Below are 21334 nucleotides of genomic sequence, written 5' to 3'. Positions count from 1 at the left end.
AAGCTACACATTTCTTTTTTTTTTTTTAATGGAAGTATAGTTGATTTACAATATTGTGTTAGTTTCAGGTGTATAACACAGTGATTCAGTATTTTTGCAGATTATAGTCCCTGATAGGTTATTATAAGATAATGGGTATTATTCCCTGTGCTATACAGTCTATCCTTGTTGCTTATCTGTTTTATACATAAAAGTTTGTATCTGTTAATCCCACAGCCCTAATTTGTACCCCTCCTTCCCTTTCCCCTTTGGTAACCACACATTTGTTTTCTATAAACTATACATTTCTTTATTTTACTTTGTCATGCCTCTAAACACTTCCAAAGATCTCTCCCATTATGTCTGCATTATGGAATGTGTTTCTGTAAGCTTCTGCTTACAATTTTTTATGCTAAGTCAAGCAACTAAACAACCAAACCAACTAAAACTTAAATCCTAAAGTCAAAACTAATTATATTTTTAAACTATGAGCTGAATTGAGGAAACTGCCATTGGGTTATACGTGTGACTGAAATGATAAAGACAGAAATAGCAACAGTCACCATCTGTTGAGTGCACACTGTTGTCAGGCAGTTGGCCATGTTCTTTATTAAAAAGGGATCATCTCACTTAAATCCCACAACTATCCTACGGTCTAGGGACTATTTATTATTCTCACTTTACAGATAAAGAAACTAAAACTAGGGAAAATAAGTAGCCCAAGATGGCCTAGCCAATGATGCAGAGAGCCAGAATTCTAACCCAGTTCTGTCTGAATCCATAGTCTGAGCTCTTATTCCTATCCTACATGATCAAAAATGTCCAGGAAGAACACAAGGTAATAGAATGATGGAATAAATTTGTTAAATTGTTGTAGATTCTGAAATGGCCTTTTCAAAGGAGGTGGAAGTAATAAGTCAAGGGATAAAGGAGATGTTCAAGATCATCTGTTGCTCAGCCCTCAACCTTTACATTTCCATGATGATAATGATTTCTCTGTTTTTCCTGAAAAACCAAGAGAAGAATCGCATTGAAAATAACTTTGATTTGGCAAGAATGGCTGGGTGGATGTTAGTAAATGTAGAAAAAGAAATTAAGATAGATGATTCTGGTTTGGTTCATCCTGTACTTAAGATGCCCACGGGATACACACAAGGCAGTTCAGTGGGCCCATGTAGAGCATAGGGTTAAAATTCTTTATCATGGGTCACTGCACGTGAATTCTAAACTGTGCCATGTTCTAGCTCTGGGAAGTCATTTAATCTTGCTGATCCTTAGGTTTTTTTTGCCACTAAAATAAGGATGATAGTCATGCCTACCTCGTATGGTGCTGTATGGATTAAATAAGACATATGTGTGACGTGCATAAAAGTGCTTGGGTTCTAGTGATACCTCCAAAAATGGCAGCTCTTCTCTTCATGTTTGGTCAGGCATTTGGGAGAAAGCCCTAGACTCAAGGGATAAGCACGTTTTACGGGTTGAATTGTTCCCCCACAAAAAAATAGGTCGATGTCCGAATTTCTGGTGCCTTGGAATGTGACCTGATTTGGAAATAGAGTATTTTCAGATTTGATCCAGTCAAGATGAGGTCACAAGGGTGGGCCTAATAAAAGCGACTGGTGTCCTTATCCAAAGGGGACATTTGGACCCAGACATCCATGGAGGGGAGATGATGTGAAGACACAGGGAGAAGGCCATGTAAAGATGGAGGCAGAGATTGGAAGGAGGCAGCTGCAAGCTAAGGAACGCTGAGGATTGCCAGTCACCACCAGAATATGGAAGAGGAAAGGAAGAATTTTATCCAGAGTCCCAGAGGGAGCACAGCCCTCCTGACAGCTTGATTTCAGACTTCTAGCCTCCAGGACTATGAGGGACCACATTCCTGTTGTCTTAAGCCACTTAGTGTGTGGTCCTCTGTTAATGGCAACCCTTGGAAACCAATACAGCATGCGTATTGTAGTTGGAACATGAGAGCCTAGACACCCAGGGATATCTATGAAGTGAGGAGAGTGGAAGACCGAGGACAAAACTCCAGGGACACCAACGTTTAAAGAGGGGCAAAGAAAGAAAACCCAAGCAGGGAGAGACCTTGAAATGGAACAAGTCACTCTATTTCTAAAACATGATGAGCATAAGCAGCGTGGTCACGGAATAACTAAGGGGAGGTAATGGGGGAACAAATAAAGAAAAACAAAATCCCCAAACTAGATAATCCACTCAAGAGGAGTTAAGAATGTCTCCATCCACTGAAATATTTTGGCATGTCAGAATTTCAAAGGTATCTTTAGGGCCCAGCAAAAGTAATGTAGTCATGTATGTTTTGAATAAAATACATAATGGAATTGTTGATTCTCAGAGAGTTTAAAGTAGGCACTTTTTTTTTTTACAGTTTTTGTGCTGTAGGATATTGAACAATTCATATGTACAATTAACTTTTGACAATTGATTAATGAATGAAGTGGAGCATAGTGTGAGCTAGGTTGACAGCTGCATTGAAAATGGAAAAGTTTTAAAGTAAATGGGTAAAAAATATGCAGAGAAGACTCTTGGTTCTAGTAAAATATTGAACTTAAAAGGATCTCTTGTGGAGCTCCTGGAAATCATGCATAGAATCTAACGTCCTTTTAAATGCATAGCTGAACTGAGAAGAAAGTCGGTGAATTTCTTAGCGACTAAAAAAAAGGGGGGCTGAGAACAGGGCAGCCCATTCTCATGTTGTCACCTGGTTGTCTTAGGTGACATGAATGGGGGTGGGGTTCCAATGTCTATAATACAGAGATTTGGGTTTTAAAGGTTAATTAGGGGCAGGAAATGAGATCTTGGTCCTGCACAAAGCAGGAGTTGGACCTAATCCTTCCCCTTACCCTATACACACATGCACACAACTGTGTGGTCCAACAATCCTGAGTCAGAAATTAACCATTGAAAAGTAGTTATGAGCTAGTGATATCCTTGGGCACCTGGCGGAAGTAAGTACAAAATCCTCCTGGAGAAGCTTGCCTTCAATCCAGGCTTTACAGAATTCCTACAAAGACCCACAGAAAATGATTCTGCAACCCCTAATTATGAAAACAGGAAGAAACAATCTACCAAGACCAAGATTCAGCAGAAACAACAGACAGCATGATTAAACCCTCAAGAATATTAGATAATTGAAGTAGGATAGAGAATATAAAGTGAATAGATTTAAAAGTGACTAGATACATAAAAGAAGGAACCAAAAAAGAGAGGAAGAAGATATTATGGAAAAGAATAGATAATCTTGAGGAAGAAACAATAGAATTCCTAGGAACACAAAACAGTATTCAAAATTCAGCGTCAAAAAATACCAAAAACTCAGTAGATGGATTAAACAGTTGATTTGAAAAAATCAAAGAGTGAATTAGAGAAGGGAGACTTGAGATTGTTTTCAGAGTACAGCACGTGACAAAGGGGTGGAAAATGAGGGAATAAAGTCAGCAGTTGGGAAGGACTCATAGTAACGTCTTATGTAGATCTAGTAGAAGTTCCAGCAAGAGAAAATAAAGAGAATGGAAGAGATGAAATATTGGAAGAGATAAAAGCTAAGACTTTCCCGAAATTGATGGACAAAACCATTCTCCAAATACAGGAAACACCAGTCAGAGAAGGATAAATAAGAATTCATCTTCTCTAATTACATTATGGTAAGACTGAAGAACACCAAAGACAAAGTACTTTAGAGCCAGTACTAAAGAAAAAAGACAGACTCTCTGAAAATAATGACAGTTATAAGGACAGCAGACTTCTCAACAACAAAACAGGGCACAGAGGGCAGTAGAAGAAAATCTCCAGTGAGCTGGGAGAAACTGACAAAACTCTAGTTATCTTCTGGGCTCTTAACCTTTCTTTTTTTTTCCTGCCACAGACTCTAATAAGGTGGAAAAAAAATATTGGCCAACATTATCTTATAAGGATGAATGACTAGTGTTGAGGGTTCCTAAATTCCTTCCATTCTTTGGGAGAAGGACACTTGGTGATTAACTTTAGATTTTGTTTAAAGATTAACAAGCAGAGAAATAAAAAAGGAACAAAGAAAAATAGATCAATCCAATCAGGTATTTGGAAAGGAGAAATAAAGAACAGCCATAGCAATAATAGAAAGCATAAAGTGGTAGAAATCAGATATATCAGTAACAATAAACGTAAGTAGACCAAACTTGCCATTAAAGACAGAAAGTGATGAAGTAGGTTTTTAAAAAATATTCTAAAGTTAGTTATGTATATACTATTTACACAAACATCTAACACAGAGAAGGAATGACAGCAAATAGATGGGATAAGATATGGTAGTTAAATTTCAGTCAAAATAAAGCTGACAAGAATGGAAACAGAAAGCAGAAAACATTACGGGAGGAAATTGAGGGTTATCACATAATAAAAACAGTTTACATTTATGAAGAATATATAACAGTGATAAAGTTGTATATACCTAATAACATAGCCTCAAACTACATAAAGAACTGTACAGAGAAATAGACAAATCCACCTTAGTGAGAGATTTAAATTTGCCTTTCTCAGTCTTTCATAGATCAATGACATGAAAATTATGTATGCATTACTAATTTTGATCTAGTGGTTATTCTAGAAACCTGCACTCAACAATTAGAAGATAAGCCTTCTTTTTAAGCATGGTCAATTTGCAGAAATTGGCCACCAAAGGAGTAACAACCAGTATTCAAAAAATCAGTATCTTATACCTCCTTCACTGGCCAAAGTGCCATAAAATTAGAAATCAGTAATTATCAAAACAGTAACTGAGCCCCATTCATAGTATGGAAATGAAACGGTTCAGAAGTAACCTTGATGTAGGCTCTTTACTTGAGCTCAGATTTCAATTTCTTGTGGAGTGAAGCTCAAATGTGAGCTAGTTCTCTTTATTAAGCTTCTTTATAAATGTAAAGTCTGTTCCGATGAGGAGGCAACATGATAAATCTTATTTTTGCAGGCTTCTGAGTGTGTGGGACAGCAGACTGGCAGGCTCACCAAGGTCTGGTTTTATAAACAAAGACCTCATAGGATTTTGATATGATTCAGAAGTACATTTTATTTTTGTTGGTATTTTTTCATTACCAAGGGTGATTTTTCTTCCTGGAGGCCAGTATTTTACATTGATATTGTTCAAGAAAAATGACACTCAGAGCTTATATTATCACCAATTTGGTTCTTACTTAATCTTGCTTTTATTCATTCCTCTGGGGTGGGGTTGGGGGTCTCTGAAACAGGATGTTTGCCTACATGAGGTATTTTGTTTCAAGAAGGCACAGTATGTCTTCAGCAATGCAATATCCTTTTGCTTAATTTAAATATCTACTTAATATTTTCCTGGCAGCAGTGGAACTCTACTAGGGCAGAATCCAGTTTCAGGGAAATGTAAAAAAAATGTTCAACCCTAATCCCACCCACTGCTTGTCCCTCCTCCTCCTGCTTCCCCACCCAAACCCTAAACGGTGCAACTCTGCTTTGCTTTTATTTATTGTTTTAATCCCAGTTTACTGAAATAGCATTTGTAAAACCTTTGGATATTAACTATGTAATCTAAGATACAAATAAGAAACTGCAGAGGGAGAGATGGCTTCCTTTTTCTTTTACCCTGTACCATGGGGGTTTACCATTTTGATGTCCACGAAATGTGGAGTGATGACACAGATGTTTTCAAAACAATTGGACCGGAGGGCTAAAAACAAAACAACTTATCTGTAGTGGCTCTTGGTTCATCTCACAGAAGCACCTCCGAAAACTTCTTAAAATAAAGTGATAAATCAGACTTTTGTGTTTAGAGGAAGAGGCTGACCCTGTGATAATAGATTGTTTATTTCATTTTAGCAGAGTTTGCAATGCAAAATCCAGTGCGTGGATGCATTATTGCTCTGTAATGTGTTATTGTTGGCAAAGTGCTTTCACATACGTTATCTCATTTACTTTTCTCTTCCCCTAACATTTCACTTAATTACCCACAGAAAAAAGAAAACAAATTCTAGAGAGGTTAACTTTTATATCTAAAGAACGGTTGAATCAGAGCCCAAAATGGGTATTCTGGCTCCCAATAAAGCCTTTTATTTGATCCCCAACTTTGCTGTGCTTGATGTAACTTAAGACATTCTTTGATTCCTCAGACATTTTCAATGACTCTGAAATTCCTAGATCATAAAGTCTAGCCTTCTTAGCAAGATCCTCAAGGCTCTCCTTGATGCGTCTCCAACTTTCATTTCCATCCTCCTATGTCTCTGTGCTCCCTCTTAAACCCTCCACTCCAGCCACACCAAACTTCTCACATGTCCCTCAAAACCATCAGATATTTCATGCCTCTGTGGGTGTGAAGCTGGGCTCAAGCTGTTCCCCTAAACTAAAGGTCTTCTCTGCTCTTGTCACCTGTTTCTGTCAAAATCCTTTTCATTAATGCAGGCTCAAGCCAAACCCTTCTAGTGAAGCCTTTCCCTTTTTTCCTTGTTGGGATCAGTTGCTACTTCTCTGTACTCCCGTCCTGCTTGGATGACACAGATTTCATTCTGCTCTGTGGGTTGTCTTCATGGCTGCCTACCTCGGTAGATTCTCAGCATCTTTGTCTTGGCCAGTTCTGAATCCCTGAAGTACTTGTGTCTATTGTAAATGCTCCATAACTCAGTTGAATTCAGCTTAGTTGTTATCCTATGGGTCCTTGGAGTCTACACATTGTTTTATAAATGCCCATCAACAGATGAATGGATAAAGAAGATGTGGTACATATATACAATGGAATATTACTCAGCCATAAAAAGAAATGAAATAATGCCATTTGCAGCAACATGGATGCAACTAGAGATTATCATATGAAGTGAAGTAAGTCAGAAAGAGAAAGACAAATACCATATGATATCCCTTATACGTGGGATCTAAAATAGGACATAAACGAACTTATCTGCGAAAAAGAAACAGACTCACGGACATGGAGAACAGACTTGCGGTTGCCAAGGGGGAGGGAGATAGGGGAAGGACGTATTAAGAGTTTGGGATTAGCAGGTGCAAACTAGTGTATATAAAATAGATAACCAGTAAGGTCCTACTGTATAGCACAGGGAACTGTATTCAATGTCCCATGACAAACCATAATGGAAAAGAATATGAAAAAGAATGTATATATATGTATAACTGAATCACTGTGTTGTACAGCAGAAATTAACACAACATTGTAAATCAACTATACTTCAATTAAAAAAAATAATAAAATGAACGAAAACCCACAAAAATCCAGGCTTAGTCGTGAGGTTAGGTGGCAGGTTCTGAGCTGCATCACTACCTGGGGCAGAGGGTGTGGGATGCCACCCCTGAACAGAGGCAAAGTTGACCCTTGGTTGGAGCTCATTCTGTTGCCCCCTCCCCTTTCGCCTTCACATGCACAGTTGAGGAAAGACATAAGGCCTCTTGAATCTTGTGGGACCGCGTGAGCTCCCTTCTGTTATGGTGGGTGGGCCAGAAGCAAGAAAACTTTGCTGACCTGGAATGGGCCATGGAGGAGACCTGCAAGCTTCTACTGGGCGCTCTGTGGAGTTGAGGAGTGAGCTGGGACCCCACACACTGACCTGAACCCTAAACAACACTGTCTACAGTGGCACCATCCATGCCTGGCCCAGGGAGTTTGTGGGGAGCCCAGGGTGGGCTCTGCCATCAGGGCAGAGACAGGGCCTCCTGTCTTGTTATCAGTTCCCTGCCCAGAGATTCACGATAAGTGCTTATACCTCAAGAGCGTAGAGGACAGACACCCAAAGCGGGTAGTGAGTGTAGGTGAGGATGCAAGCAGGGGCGAGTCCTCAAGCAGTGGGTGGTGTGCGGGCGCAGGCAGGGGGTGTGGGTTCAGGAGATGGCAGCTGGATGTGTGTAGGATGAAGGGGTTGGGGAAGGCCTGGGGATGATACCTATGAAGACGGTGGGCCCCGAAACCTAAGAGTCACGTGCTTTAGGCTGAAGAGTTTGGACTTGCCCCTTGCAGACTGTTCTCTTTGCACCTGTAGGGTAGGTCCAGGGTAATGGCGCCCCGTGGACAGGTTGTAAAGGAACATCTCATTTACTCTTATCAAGTGGCCATATTTTGTTTTTAATATTCTTTGCTTATAAATGTATAGGGCAGAGATCAAATTCCAAAAGGATACAGGAGTAACCTGACTTTGTATAATTTTATTCTTTTCAAATGAAGGAATTTCCATTAACAAACTGTATAAGAAAGTAACATTAAAATATTATACTCTTGAAAGTTTTATAAAAACACTTTAACAAATATATATATTATATATATATAAAATCCTTTATAAAACCTTGTTTTGATTCATAGAGAACACTTTTTTTATAAAAAACTTTTTAACCCAAGTATTATATGTGTATTGTAGGAAAGAGAGAAGATAAAGTTTAGTGAAAAGAAAACTTTTAAATCTCTACTGCCTTTTTTTCAGAGACAATAGTTGCCATTTTACTGCATACCTCTCCAGAATTCTTTCCGTGGATATGTTTATATTTCTTTGCAAAATATAATTATTCTACCATAATGTTTCAAACGTTTAAATTTAATCTATTTTGAACAGTTTTCATATCAATAACTACATTCAGCAGTGTAATTTTTAGTTTCTAAATATCACAGGACTGTTCCTAAATGTACAACAACTTAACTAGTTCTCTTTCTGTGGGACATTTAGGGTGTTTCCAGTGTTTTGCTATTATAAACAACACTACAAAGAATATCCTTGAAAATAAATCATTGCGCACTTCCTCTATGATTTCCTAAGGATAAATTTCTAGAAGTGGAATTTTTAGTTTAGAGGCTATACACACAGTTTTTTTAAAGGCATTTGAAATGTATTGCAGAAATGTTCATTGGAAAGGTTGTAGCAATTTACCCTCACACCAGCAGTACAAGAGAATGGCCATTTGACCAATCCAAAGTGAGAATTTAGGGATTATAACAGGGCAGGTCAAGGAGGAATTGGTCTCTGGGGTCTTGCATGTGATTCCCTTAAACGAAAATTGAATAAGCCATTACAGCCTTGGGCTTAGCTAGGGAAACCAATTAACAGGCACACCAAGGGATGCTGGAGAGATCGGACTTCTTTTTTGGGCTATCTTCCTAAGGCGTCATTTGACCATTTTAACATGAACCCAGGAACTTTCAGGAAGATGTTTATGTATCATTTTTAGAATATCTGTTTCCACCATTAGGAGAAGAAAATGCCTTCCTAGAATGAACTGATTTCTAGGAAGTAGTTATACCAAAACATAGTCCTTCCAGTTTGTTAAAGGCAAAACAAAACAAAAAGAAGAGTTTGGCTAATACCTAGTGGTGGAATTTATAGGAAATGGCTTGGGGACCCCTGTGGAAGGAAGAGTCTTCTCTCCGAGAGGGCCGTTTAACTGTCCTCTGCACAGAACCAAGGAAAGAGGACTTGAATTCAGGGCATCCTAAGACCAGTATATGATCTGTTCCTGAATAATGAGGGGTCATGACATACCATGAGAAAAAGGAAAAAAAGGACTTTCTATGGAAACATTCTGGAGTTTAGAACATTTTATCCCTGAAAGCAGAATGCTGACCCAATGGCAAAGAGCCATCTGAACTTCAGTGACTTGGACAGAGTTAACATTCCCGATACACATTCGGTTTTCACAGGCTAACAAAATGTTTCCATGTGTTTGGATTACAAAGGAATATGCACAGCTTTCTGTCAACACTGCCATTTGAGCTTTTGTAGATGTTCTGTGCTTTGTAGCAGAACCAGAGTTCTTAGTTTATAGCTTCTACACATCGGCCCTATGACCAGCAATTCTACATCTAGGTACTCACCTAGGCCAGCACTTTCTCAAGCTTAACGTGCACACAGATCAGCTGAGAATCCTATGGAAATATAGACTCTGATTCAGCAGGCCTGTGGCAGCACCTGGGATTCTGCATTTCTCATTAGGTCCCAAGGGATACCAAGGCTGCTAGATCCCACGACCACAGTCTGAGTAGTGAAGCCCCAGGGTAGATGGTCTGAACCATTTTAGAATTACCTGGGCAACTTTTAACAACCCTGATGCCCGGGCTGCCCTCCAGCAGAATTAACTCAGAATCTTTGTGGGTGAGACCAGGCATCAGCAGTTTTTTATCTCCCCATGATTCTAATGTGGAACCCAGGCTGTGGACCAATGCAGATGGCTTCACATGTGGGTGGGGAGGGAGACACAGGGGTCTTCATTGATAAGTAAGTTGGGTATATTTGTGCGGGGCTGGGGATATCCGAGAGTGGCTTAAATGATGAAATATACGTCCATGGATTGACTTGGACACATCTTGAAAATACAGCGCCGAACACCAAAAGCAAATCAGATACCCTTTACGTTAGCTTAAAGGCACACAATAATATATATACAGTGGATATGGTAAAAGTATTCAGATATGTATAGGGATGATGCATGTATCATTTCAGGATAGTGGTTCCTCCTGGAGTGTCCAGGAGGGGAATGGGTTAGGGATGGATTCTATTGGGGTTGAAAGAATTTCTTTCTATTAAAAAAGATGTGAAAAAGTAGGGAATGAACAAAAGAAGGGAGGGAGGTGGAGGCAGAAAGAGGGTAAGAAAGAAAAAGAAAGGAAAGAAGGAAGGATGGAGGGAGGGAGAAAGGGAGGAGAATTCTGGTGACCGTGACTGTCTGGCTCTTTCTCACTGTTACTTCCACTGACTCTGGAAACCGAAAATGTATCCCAATAGCACGTCGCATGTCCATTCTTGAGCAGCCTGAAACATTAGTAAGACCAGACAAGCTTCTAAAACTATTAGCTAAAAAGCAATTCCAAAGGGTGATGTATTCCCACAGCAGATATTTTCACTCATGATCTGAGTATCGTGGCACGCCTGCCCTCTACGAGCCTGTCCAGAGGACCCAGACCAAGGTTTTCATTTCACACTGGAAACAGACACAGGAGAAGCAGCCTCTGGAGGCTGCAGCGTCGAGAGACCCTGGGATCAGGACTCTGGGCTCCTAGTCCTTTGCCCAGGTGTCTCTCTGTGCTCAGGGACCCCAGGGAGGAGCCCCGTCTGCTGGCGAGGCGCCCTGGGCACCCCTCCACCCAGGCTGTTTGTGTGTGAGGTGGTCCCAACTTGTGTTTCCGTTGGGGATCACCTGCTCCTTTTCCCCCCGAGACTTGCTCTCCTGGTCATACAGGGGTCCCCTCCCATATGTGTCAGCAGAGCGTGATGACACTGCCTGCATCCTGTGGGGCGTTTGTGCCCCAGCTGTGGAATGTGAAAGCCCCCCAGCCAGCTTGCCTCCTGCAGGTGTGAGTTAGTTGCAAAGCCAAGTTCTCTGCAGGAAAAGCGTGTAACTGACGGCTCTCTCTTAGAAACACTAACTCCTGGGAAGTGCTAGGGTTCTGGTTGACCTACACATCATCTCCAATTCTGTGGTCAGTATTTTTCAGTATTTCAGACAAATACCGTATGGAAATTTTTTTTTTTTTGGTAATCTGTAATTAACATCTTCCTGATATGTGTTGCTCTTATTTCATATAAAGATAGCAGTAGTTTTCTGAGGAAAAAAGTTTTCATTTATTTGTATTCATTCCCATTTTTTTAAAATTGAAGTATAGTTGATTTACAATGTTGTGTTAGTTTCAGGTATACAGCAAAGTGATTCATATATATATACACACATACACATATTTTTATATGAATAAATGAATAAATAAAAATGAAAAGAAACTAATAAAAAGAAAATCCCATCCCTACAGGAAACTTTAGATTATATGAGCAACAAAAGGGCAGGTGGTGTGAATAATCCTAAACTTACAGAACAATTCACTTTAAAGACAGTGGTCTCTGACTGTGAGTCAGTTGGTCTTCCTCAGACATTCTCCTCGGACTGGTCCCTGAGCCTGTTGAGGCTGTGCTTCTGGAAGAGTGGGAGGGGATGCTCTGGAAAGCTCTGGCTGGTGGGAGATCCCACCTGGGATATGGCTCTACCCCAGAAATTTGTCTGCAGGCGTTGACCAAGTACGCTTCCATCCCCTTTCAGATCCTATGCTATGGAGCACGGACCATGTCCGGCAGTGGCTGGAGTGGGCAGTGAAAGAATATGGCCTTCCGGACGTCGACATCTTATTGTTCCAGAATATTGACGGGAAGGAGCTGTGCAAGATGACCAAAGACGACTTTCAGAGGCTCACCCCGAGCTACAACGCTGACATCCTTCTATCGCATCTCCACTACCTCAGAGAGAGTAAGGCGGTCCCCGCTCCCACACAGAGCACTGTGGAGAGGTCCTTGTTCACGTAAGATGCGAGGGTTCAGCCCAGTTGCCGACAGCATCTTGCTGCCCTCACCCGATTCCCATTAGTATCTGAGAGAATGCTTATAAGTGATGACTTAGGTGATTGCGTAGTGAGAAGTAGTCAGCACGTTTACCAGAAGCGGCAAAGTCAACTAGCATTCAGCTGCCTCCTCCAGGGTCCCCCAACCAAGAAGATCACATGCCAAAGGGAAACAGAGCTTTATCGGGTCACACATTATTTCACCTCCATGATGCCCAAATAGAAATAGAAACATTACGGAAAGGCTCCTACTTGATGGGAATTGTGGAGTTGATCTTCCCTCAAGCCAAACCAAGCTGCCCTTGGTATCCCACTGGAACACACAATGAGGAACATTTTCACTTGGTATCTTGAGATGTGGCTTAGCCTGTCACAATGGGAATGGCGTCTTGGCAATGAGAGGCATGAATCCACAGAGTCTGCTGCATGCTTTAATATTTCAAATGTCAAGCATGATCAGAAGGAGATAGTGCAACAGTGGGTGGTGTGAACTCTTTGGTGTAAATGCTTTGCTTGGCATCCCAACCACTTCTTCCCTGAACTCAATATGGATCCCCATCTAGGTTTTAACATGCTAACCAGTAGCAGGGCCATGGAGAGATTTCCAAGCAGTCCATGATAACAGGGTGGGGAGTGGGGTGAATGTTTTCCTTCTTTTTCTTCTTTTTTTTTTTTCAAGGAAGGTAATTCTCTCTCTCTTTTTTCATTTGGATGTTGCTTTTTGTTTTGTTTTGTAGCACCTCTTCCACATTTGACTTCAGATGATGTTGATAAAGCCTTACAAAACTCTCCACGGTTAATGCATGCTAGAAACACAGGTAATGCTGGCCCCGCCCCTTCCCCCAGGACAAGTGTAGGGTTTTGTTAACAGGTTGCATGCTTTCCAGGTAGAACGTGGGACAGTCAGTGTGTCAGGAAAGCAGAAGTCAGAGGTGGATGGTTGAGGGGTCCTTGGTAGGTTGAGGCTCTATGTTGGCGATACCACAGCCTCAAGGCAGGAGGCACTCTTTGGTCTCTGAACACTCCCCCGCTTCCCTTGCCAGTCAAAGGATTTCTTTCAACCAGGAGATGTGCAGAATTAGCCTTCAGCCGTAGCCTTAGCTCACATTTGCTGGATTACAGTTTGCTGCTATTAGTCCTCAGATACGCCCTGTGCTGACTGTAGAAACTAAAAGCATGTTCCATATAAAGGGGCCCTTAGCATGCTCCTTTTTTCTTTTTTTTCCTTTAAAAATTTTTATTCTAAAGGAATGTTTACTAGGACAAGCAGGAGTTTTACTTTTCCCTTTTCAGTAAAGTTTTAGGCCATTCAACTTGACTTGAATCTTCTTGCACAGTCTTTGTACATTTGCAAAAGGCAGTAGGAGGGAATGTCGGTTACTTTTGGGGAGCTTTTGTTGTGAGGGAAACTGTGTTAAGACTTTGGAAGATTTGAAATTAGTGACTAACTAAATACCTGCTATTCTGTGTCTAACCATTGATTCTACATTTTATTTATTTATCTATTTTATTTTATTTTTTTGCCTGAGCCTGATAGAGTTTAACGTGATGCTTTTTCCTGGCTAACCCTCCTCCCTCCCCTCCTAGTAAAGGCTGAGAGTAGAGGCTGGGCTTTCTGTGGATGAATGTGGTCCTGGTCACACCCATTTCCTCCCTGGTGATGGAGACACTTACAGAAGCATGGTCGCAGGCTGCTCACCCCACTGTTATCAGCCTGCAGGGACCCTCTGCCACCACCAGGCTAGGGAGAAAACCATCTAGTGTTGGAAAGACTTAAGTAACCCCTCATAGGCCTGCCAGCCAATTCATGATCAGCCCTCACATAGGAATACAGCTATTTTCCAAACACTTGCCATGTTATTTTTAAATGTATGATGTGAGTGAGTCCAGGCTTGAGTATTACAAAGGGATTTGCTAGTTGATCTCCAGTAGCCAGAGTGTTGTGCTTTTAATCTGAAATTTTAAAAAAAATGGCTTTGAGGAGCTTCCCTGGTGGCGCAGTGGTTGAGAGTCCGCCTGCTGATGCAGGGGACACGGGTTCGTGCCCTGGTCTGGGAAGATCCCACATGCCGCGGAGCGGCTGGGCCCATGAGCCATGGCCGCTGAGCCTGCATGTCCGGAGCCTGTGCTCCACAGCGGGAGAGGCCACAGCAGTGAGAGGCCCGCGTACCACAAAAAAAAAAAAAAAAAAAAAAAAAAAATGGCTTTGAGTCAATAATACACTTTTTCAATGAAGGTTACACAATCAGCCTATTAATGACCTCGTGGCCAGAAATAGCAAGCACCTTAGACAAAGTAATTCCCCTCCCTTAGGAATGCCTTGGAGATACACACACTTTCTGATAATTTCTTAGTCATTTAAAAAATTTTTAGCAGAGGATGAAAGTGTCAGGAAAGCTCTGACTTTATTATTTTTGCTATTGCTAAACATAGAAGCAATTGCAAAGCAGGACAACAAATTCCAAACGGACTGACCTGTGAAAAGAGAATTATTTCCACTAACAATTTGAGAATTGATTGAGAGAAAGGGAAGATGTGCATCTGAACAGAGATACGGATTAATTTTTAAAAAGATCCATATATTCTTTGGCAAAATATTTATCATTCTTTGGTGCTACTTTCCAAGGGCTCTGTAAAACGTTTTATGGGTTTTACACAATTTGAAAATTAAAACATCCACCATAGAATTGTTTAATAAAATGAGCTTGCAGGGGGATGGGCAGCCTGACAGATGGGCTTCAGGAGGAAGCTGTAAAATCAAAACACAAGACGCCTTATGCCAAGTGGGGCACAGAGAGAGTCACATCTCTTCCATCTTCAGCATCTGTTTCCAACCTGTGTGCTAGTCCCTTCTCCCGAAATCTGGTGTGGCAGGTTCTAGTAGGCCACCTCCCTTGGTTGTCACGGGGCAAAGTAGATTAGGCGCTGTTGCTGAGATCAGATCAACAACCACAGCAAAAGACCTTCACATGTTTTATCTTTCCTTTTGTCTGCAGGGGGTGCAGCTTTTATTTTCCCAAATACTTCAGTATATCCTGAAGCTACGCAAAGAATTACAACTAGGCCAGGTACGAAAACACCCCTGTGTAATCTCTTTATTGAGAGACATCCCAGGATGTCCTGTGAGATCCGTGACCTACGTCACGAGACACAAAGACAGCTGATCTTGGATCGGACCTCTAAACAGTCTTATTCTGCCTCTGTGGATCTGGCGCCTAGAATCAGACCGTTCCATCCAGAGATCACGCGAACAGTCCCTGAACTGCGGGATTATAAGCAGGTCAGACCCTTCACTAGCTGCTGTCAAAGACAGATGGGCCAAGAAGGCATCCTGGATGCCTGGCGATAAGGAATCCATCCGGTTTCGAGTTTACAGAAGGACATAAGTGTAATCTATCCGTCCTCAAGGCACAGCACAGAGCAGGAGGCATTCCCCTAACACTAGTGGCTGGTTCCCAGCTGTCACAAGAGCCAGTCTTTCAGAGCAGAAGCATGTAATCATATTTACACCTGAGTCTTACTTTATGTCTTTCCCGATGATTTAATTAGGTTATTAATTTACACGTCATTCATGAAAAGAATCACTATTTATCAGGTGTCTATTAGTGCCAAGCACGATGTTAGATTCTGGGAATCTAAAGATGAACCAGACTTTAGAAAGCTTTCTGCCTTCAGAAAGCTGGCCTGTTCATTCCACAGTTGCCCGTGCAGCCTCCTGAGTGCCAGCCACGGGACTGCAGCAGAGAACAAGCCCACAGGCACACAGCCTAAAGCTGTAGATGTTTCTAGATGTAAAGCCACCTAGAGCCAGAAACAGACCCACACACATATACATTTAACCTTACGGGCTAGGTACCTAGAGCTGGAGAGACAGATATGGATGTTTCACCTAAAGCACTGATTTTGTAGTAGAGGCAACACCTCTTAACAGAGGCTGTGGGAACAGGAAGGGAAAGGAATTCATCCCTCCTTGTAAGGGGGAAGGAAGCATTGCAGAGGAAGGACCATATGCCAGAGGAGGATTAGGTGTTGCCAGGTGGAGAAGGAGGGGGTGACACTGGGCAAGCATGGCTCAAACACCTGTCCCCTCGCTGGGATGTACAACCCCATGAGCTGGATGACACATGCCAGCCTCACAGCTGAGGAATCGTGAGTAGGGCTTTGGGACGGCTTTTTCCTCTTCACGCGTGGATCTAAGTCACGTCTTCTTAGACCCAAGCTGTTGCTCTTGGACATCTGTCATGTGTCCAGGCTGCCCAAGTCCTAGTTGGAACTGGTCCCAGGCACTAAGCTTGGCGCTGCTGTTTCTTCCCAGTGAAAAAGACTGGCGGGCCCATGAGCTAAATAAATAGCCCGGGTGAAGATGCTTCTCGGAGTTTTTCTCACCCCGACACAGCCCTGGTACTGCGACTTCAGGCTGGCGATTTTCTGTCCTCTAACCTCATAAAGTCTGCCACTGTTCCTCCTGAGAAGCATAGTGGAAAGGCTTGGCGATAGTGCTTCGTTACCTCTGACCCAGGCCATTTGATCGTGGACAAGACCCAGGGTCTGGAGTGAACTAGATTGACCCTAAAGAAACCTGCCATGTGTACTGAGAAAGGACAGTGAAAGTACATGTGTCATGCTAGCTCTAGACATTCATGAGTTTACTGCCGGTAAATGGTCCCTTGGGAGGACATGGGACGTGTAGGAAGATCACAGTGATTTTGTGAGTGTTTTAAAGAAGTTTCCATACATACTCACAAAAGTCAAAGCTATTGTGAAACATTTGGCCATGGGTTGCTTATTTGTTTGTTTGTTTGAAGCAATTTCATGGATGCCTCTGAGTTGCAAAAGCCAGGGATTGTGAGCTGGTGTCAGGGCTGTGTGGCCACACGAGTTCGTTCAACATGATGGTCGGAGCAGCCAGCCGGCTGCCTGTTGCTTCACAGACAGAACAATGGGTCCTGGAGCTCCTTTGCTCCTTATTTGAGGATATGGTGGATTTGGAAGATATGGCGCATCCAGGTGCCAGAGAGGAGAGGGGCCGGGAGGACTGTGGCTGGGACACCCCCTCTGTGCTTCAGCCCAGGGGGAGACAAGGGTGGCAAACACTAATTCGCCTAGCAAAGCCCTGATAATTCTCTTTTCTTGGGTCTGTCATTCGAGTGTGACTTGGAAGAGACTTGATTTGTACCAAAATACGTGTTTTGGTGATTGCTGCTGTGATTCTGAAAGGAGATACAAATATTAGTGTCTGAGCTACAAAGAATTGAAAATCAGAGTGAATGAGCCAGAGAACGGTTTGCTGTCAGCCAGACTGAGGGATTCGAACTTGGAGAATAGATTTGTTTGTATACCTTCGGTGGACCAGTGATCAACCTTGCAGGAATGGTCTTGTGAGTGTGAAAGCTTAGAACGGTGCAGTTGGAGAAGTTTGTGATGGGTCGGGGGGATGGGTCTTGCACATCATTGGGGGAGGGAGTCACTGGGAATCTGACCGTGTCCCTTTGGTTGGTGGGTATCTGACTGCTTTTGGAAGAGCTGGTTGCTGACTTTCCTTGGGAGAGGTCCTTGGGTCCTTGGGGACAGAGACCCGAGTTCCCGTTCCCCTGCACTCTTGGTTTGCTGTGTCCATCCATTGCTCTAATCCCACATCCACGGAGACAGAGGACTCCTTCCTCCCACCTGTGTCATCCTGCTGAGTCCAACGTCCCAGTGTTCCCTCCCCACTTCCTCCCTTTCCTTCCTTCTCAAGTAACCACCCCCCTCTACCTTTTCTTCTTGTCATGGCCCAGCTTCCCCAAAAGTTCATTTATTCCAGAGTCCCCTTACTGCCTGCCCTGTCCAATTACTGGGTCGTTTCAGTCCCCCCACCAACAATTGTCTGGGACTGTTCAGTGACCTTACAGGATAACACATGATGGACAATATACCCTTTTGTTCACGCCTCATCCCCTCTCTGCCTGTGCTTGTTCCTGTTAATTTTATCCAAATTTTCCTGATTCAAAATGCACCCTCTTTCATGATCCCTTTATTGAATTAGCATTTAGGTGAGTCTCTCCTCTCCTCTTAGAAAGTGCTAGCACATAGGCAGATCCATTTACGTTCTTTTTTAAATGATCGAATTTCATGGTGTCGCATGTGTTTCTTGGGTAGTCAGTTATTATGACCAGAAGCCCTTTCCCCATCTCCCCTGTAAACACCCTCCTTCTTTGCTGAACACATGCTTTTTTGGGGCCATTGGCCCCTTGAGGCCTCAAGTGGCATAAACAGAGATAGGTCTGACTCAGAGAAACTTGCAAGCTGGTTTTTGACCTCATGATGTGAACCCTGCCTGGCATCCTAGGAGCAGTGTATGTGAAAGCTCTGGTGTGTGCCCAGGACGATCTGTAACCCCACCCTCCCCTCCTCCGTCACCATGGTAATCCACGCACCATGACACGCATCGAGGATTTTATCGAAGGAGACTGGAGACTTGGGTCTGCAAGTGCAGCCTTTTCAGCTGGTGCTCCTCAAGGGTTTCTCATAATCTGAAATGATTCCTCCTTTGGAGTTTGCAGCTCAGTGCCATTCAGCATCTCCAGTCATAGCAAGATGATGCAGCCAATGCACTGTCTCCACAGTTAAGTAAAGCCTGTATCACAGCAAATGGCTGAAGATGCATTCTTGGCTTTGCCCTAACTATGCTCTAACCACAGATCTGTACATCTGTATACCTAGTTGAAAAGGGAAGGCAAAATGCCCCCAAATCTCCATGTCTTTGACAGAGGAGTTGAGAAGACCCTAGGGAGAGCTAGAGGAAAACAGGAGAAAGTGATTTAGTCATGTTAGTAGGCTTGACCCTGAAAGTTCCTTGCATTAAATAGGGGTTTATAGATTGGTTTAGGTCAATAGCTCTCGGTCTTTGTCTTTGCCATTAGCATCTAAGTTCATTGAGAGCTGGCAAAATTCAACCTTTCACATCCAGTGCAACCAGGGACCTCCAGAGTTACTTTGTAAATGTGGCATGGATTCCCAGAATGAGGATGAGCTGTCCCATGATCCAAGTTCTGGTCCTTTAAAAAAATTAAGTGGTGGGTGGATGTCAAGAGGGCTAGTGGGCTGTTCTTCAGGAATCTTGATGAAGGGAGAGTGTAATCCTGCAGGAGGGGCCGCAAGGATGCTTGCTTACATCATTGATGTCCAGGGAAGGGAGTGGTTGGGGGAAGGAGTCTCATTCAGAATCAGAAACTGATCTTGACTCCCAGGAAATAAACAAAGGTGCTGGGGTGGAGGAAGCCAACACCAGTCAAACTCCCTATTTGTAGTTTTCATGGTTTTTGGTCTAGATCATGGCATATAGCATCCTTCTTTGGTGACCCTCAGCTGCCTATGAAATGGCTTTTATAAAGTTCAGTTTTAAAACACAGTCTGTTATGGAAAAAAAAATAGCAGAACCCATGCCAGAAAGCAGCCGTCCCTGACACAGGACCTTCTGCCAAGTGTATGAGTTAATGACCTTGAAGATTAAAGTTGAAGAGAAATGGAGAGTGGATTGAAATGACCACCAAAAATGAAATGTATACTGTATTCTTACTAGAAGTCTTATGATCTACTCTCCATAAGGGGCAAATAGCAAATGTACACAGAGTAATAATTTTTGAAGGAGCCAGAAAGCAGAACTGCTCAAAACTGACTCTGCTTTGAGGTGTTGTAGCTGCTGACAAGGTCACTGAGATGATTGTCTCTCATCTCAGCAAGGCTTAGTTCAACATTCCCCAATGTCACATCCCGCAGGAGGGGGGCTTGGTGCCCATGGCATGTGATCGGTAGCTGATAAGAGAACACTGGAGCAGAATTTCATGAACACAAACAAAAGCCCACTTATCTCCCATGGCAATATGTTCATGAACACATTAATCATTGTTCATATAAACATCTCCAGTTCTTGGCAAAAAATCAGACTTGGAGTTGTTTAGGTCCTGACTGATTTTCAAGGGAGGATGAGACACAGTTACACACTCTGAGAAGGACTTTATGAATTAAGAGTTTCAAAATATTTTCCTATTAATAGTTTGGTGTTTAATTTCTTCCAGTCACATTTCATGGGCAATCTCTTTATGTTTAAAGTAGTAGCAGACTAACTACTGACACTTGCTATTAATTCCATTTCTAATATTTCAGGTAAGAGCATTCAATCTAGAACTCTTCTGCACATTTATTTGTATTAACACACTCAGATAGCATTTCTGAAATCCTTATCTGTAGGAACACAGATTTTTAGAAAAGAATAGTGGAAATTGTCTACAACAGGCTTTCTCAAACTTCAGTGTACACCCAAGTCAAATGGGACCTTGTTAAAATACAGATTCTTTTTTTTAATTGAAGTATAGTTGTTTTACAATATCATGTTAGTTTCAGATGTACAGCAAAATGATTCCGTTTTATATATACATATAAAACTGTGTGTATATATATATATATATATGTATATATATTTTTTCTTTTTCAGATTCTTTTCTCTTAGGTTATTACAAAATATTGAGTATAGTTCCCCGTGCTATACAGTAGGTCCTTGTTGGTTATCTATTTTATTTATAGTAGTGAGTATATGTTAATCCCAAACTCCTAATTTATCCCTCCCCCCCTTTAGTAACCATAAGTTTGTTTTCTGTGTCTGTTTTATATATAAGCTCATTTGTATCTTTTTTTTGTTTTCTGTTTTGTATATAAGCTCATTTGTATCTTTTTTTTGTTTTCTGTTTTGTATATAAGCTCATTTGTATTGGTTTTTTTTAGATTCCACATATAAGTGATATCATATGATATTTGTCTTTCTCTGTCTGCCTTACTTCACTTAGTATGATCATCTCTAGGTCCAGCCATGTTGCTGCAAATGGCATTATTTCATTCTTTTTTTATGTCTGAGTAATATTCCATTGTGTATATGTACCACATCTTCTTTATCCATTCCTCTGTTGATGGACATCTAGGTTGCTTCCATGTCTTGGCTATTGTAAACAGTGCTGCAATGAACAGTGGGGTGCCTGTATCTTTTCTAATTAT

The 21334-nt window shown here is 42.0% G+C and overlaps 1 protein-coding gene across 8 annotated transcripts in view; it reads left to right on the top strand.

Annotated features, from left to right (window-relative positions):
- ERG (ETS transcription factor ERG) overlaps positions 1-21334 on the top strand; it is a 279810-nt gene that overhangs the window by 245366 nt on the left and 13110 nt on the right. For 6 of the 8 annotated variants that reach the window (XM_082626209.1, XM_082626210.1, XM_082626212.1 and 3 more), the window contains 3 exons: positions 12013-12216; positions 13045-13125; positions 15304-15375. In XM_082626209.1, coding sequence (XP_082482335.1) covers positions 12013-12216; positions 13045-13125; positions 15304-15375 — 357 coding nt within the window. The remainder of the gene's footprint in view (positions 1-12012; positions 12217-13044; positions 13126-15303; positions 15376-21334) is intronic. The other 2 variants (XM_082626214.1, XM_082626216.1) reach the window with 2 other exon arrangements.

Source organism: Mesoplodon mirus, assembly GCF_964341445.2.
Source record: "Mesoplodon mirus genome assembly, chromosome: 6".
NCBI classification, from domain to species: Eukaryota; Metazoa; Chordata; class Mammalia; order Artiodactyla; family Ziphiidae; genus Mesoplodon; species Mesoplodon mirus.
This window is presented reverse-complemented; position numbering and strand designations above follow the sequence as displayed.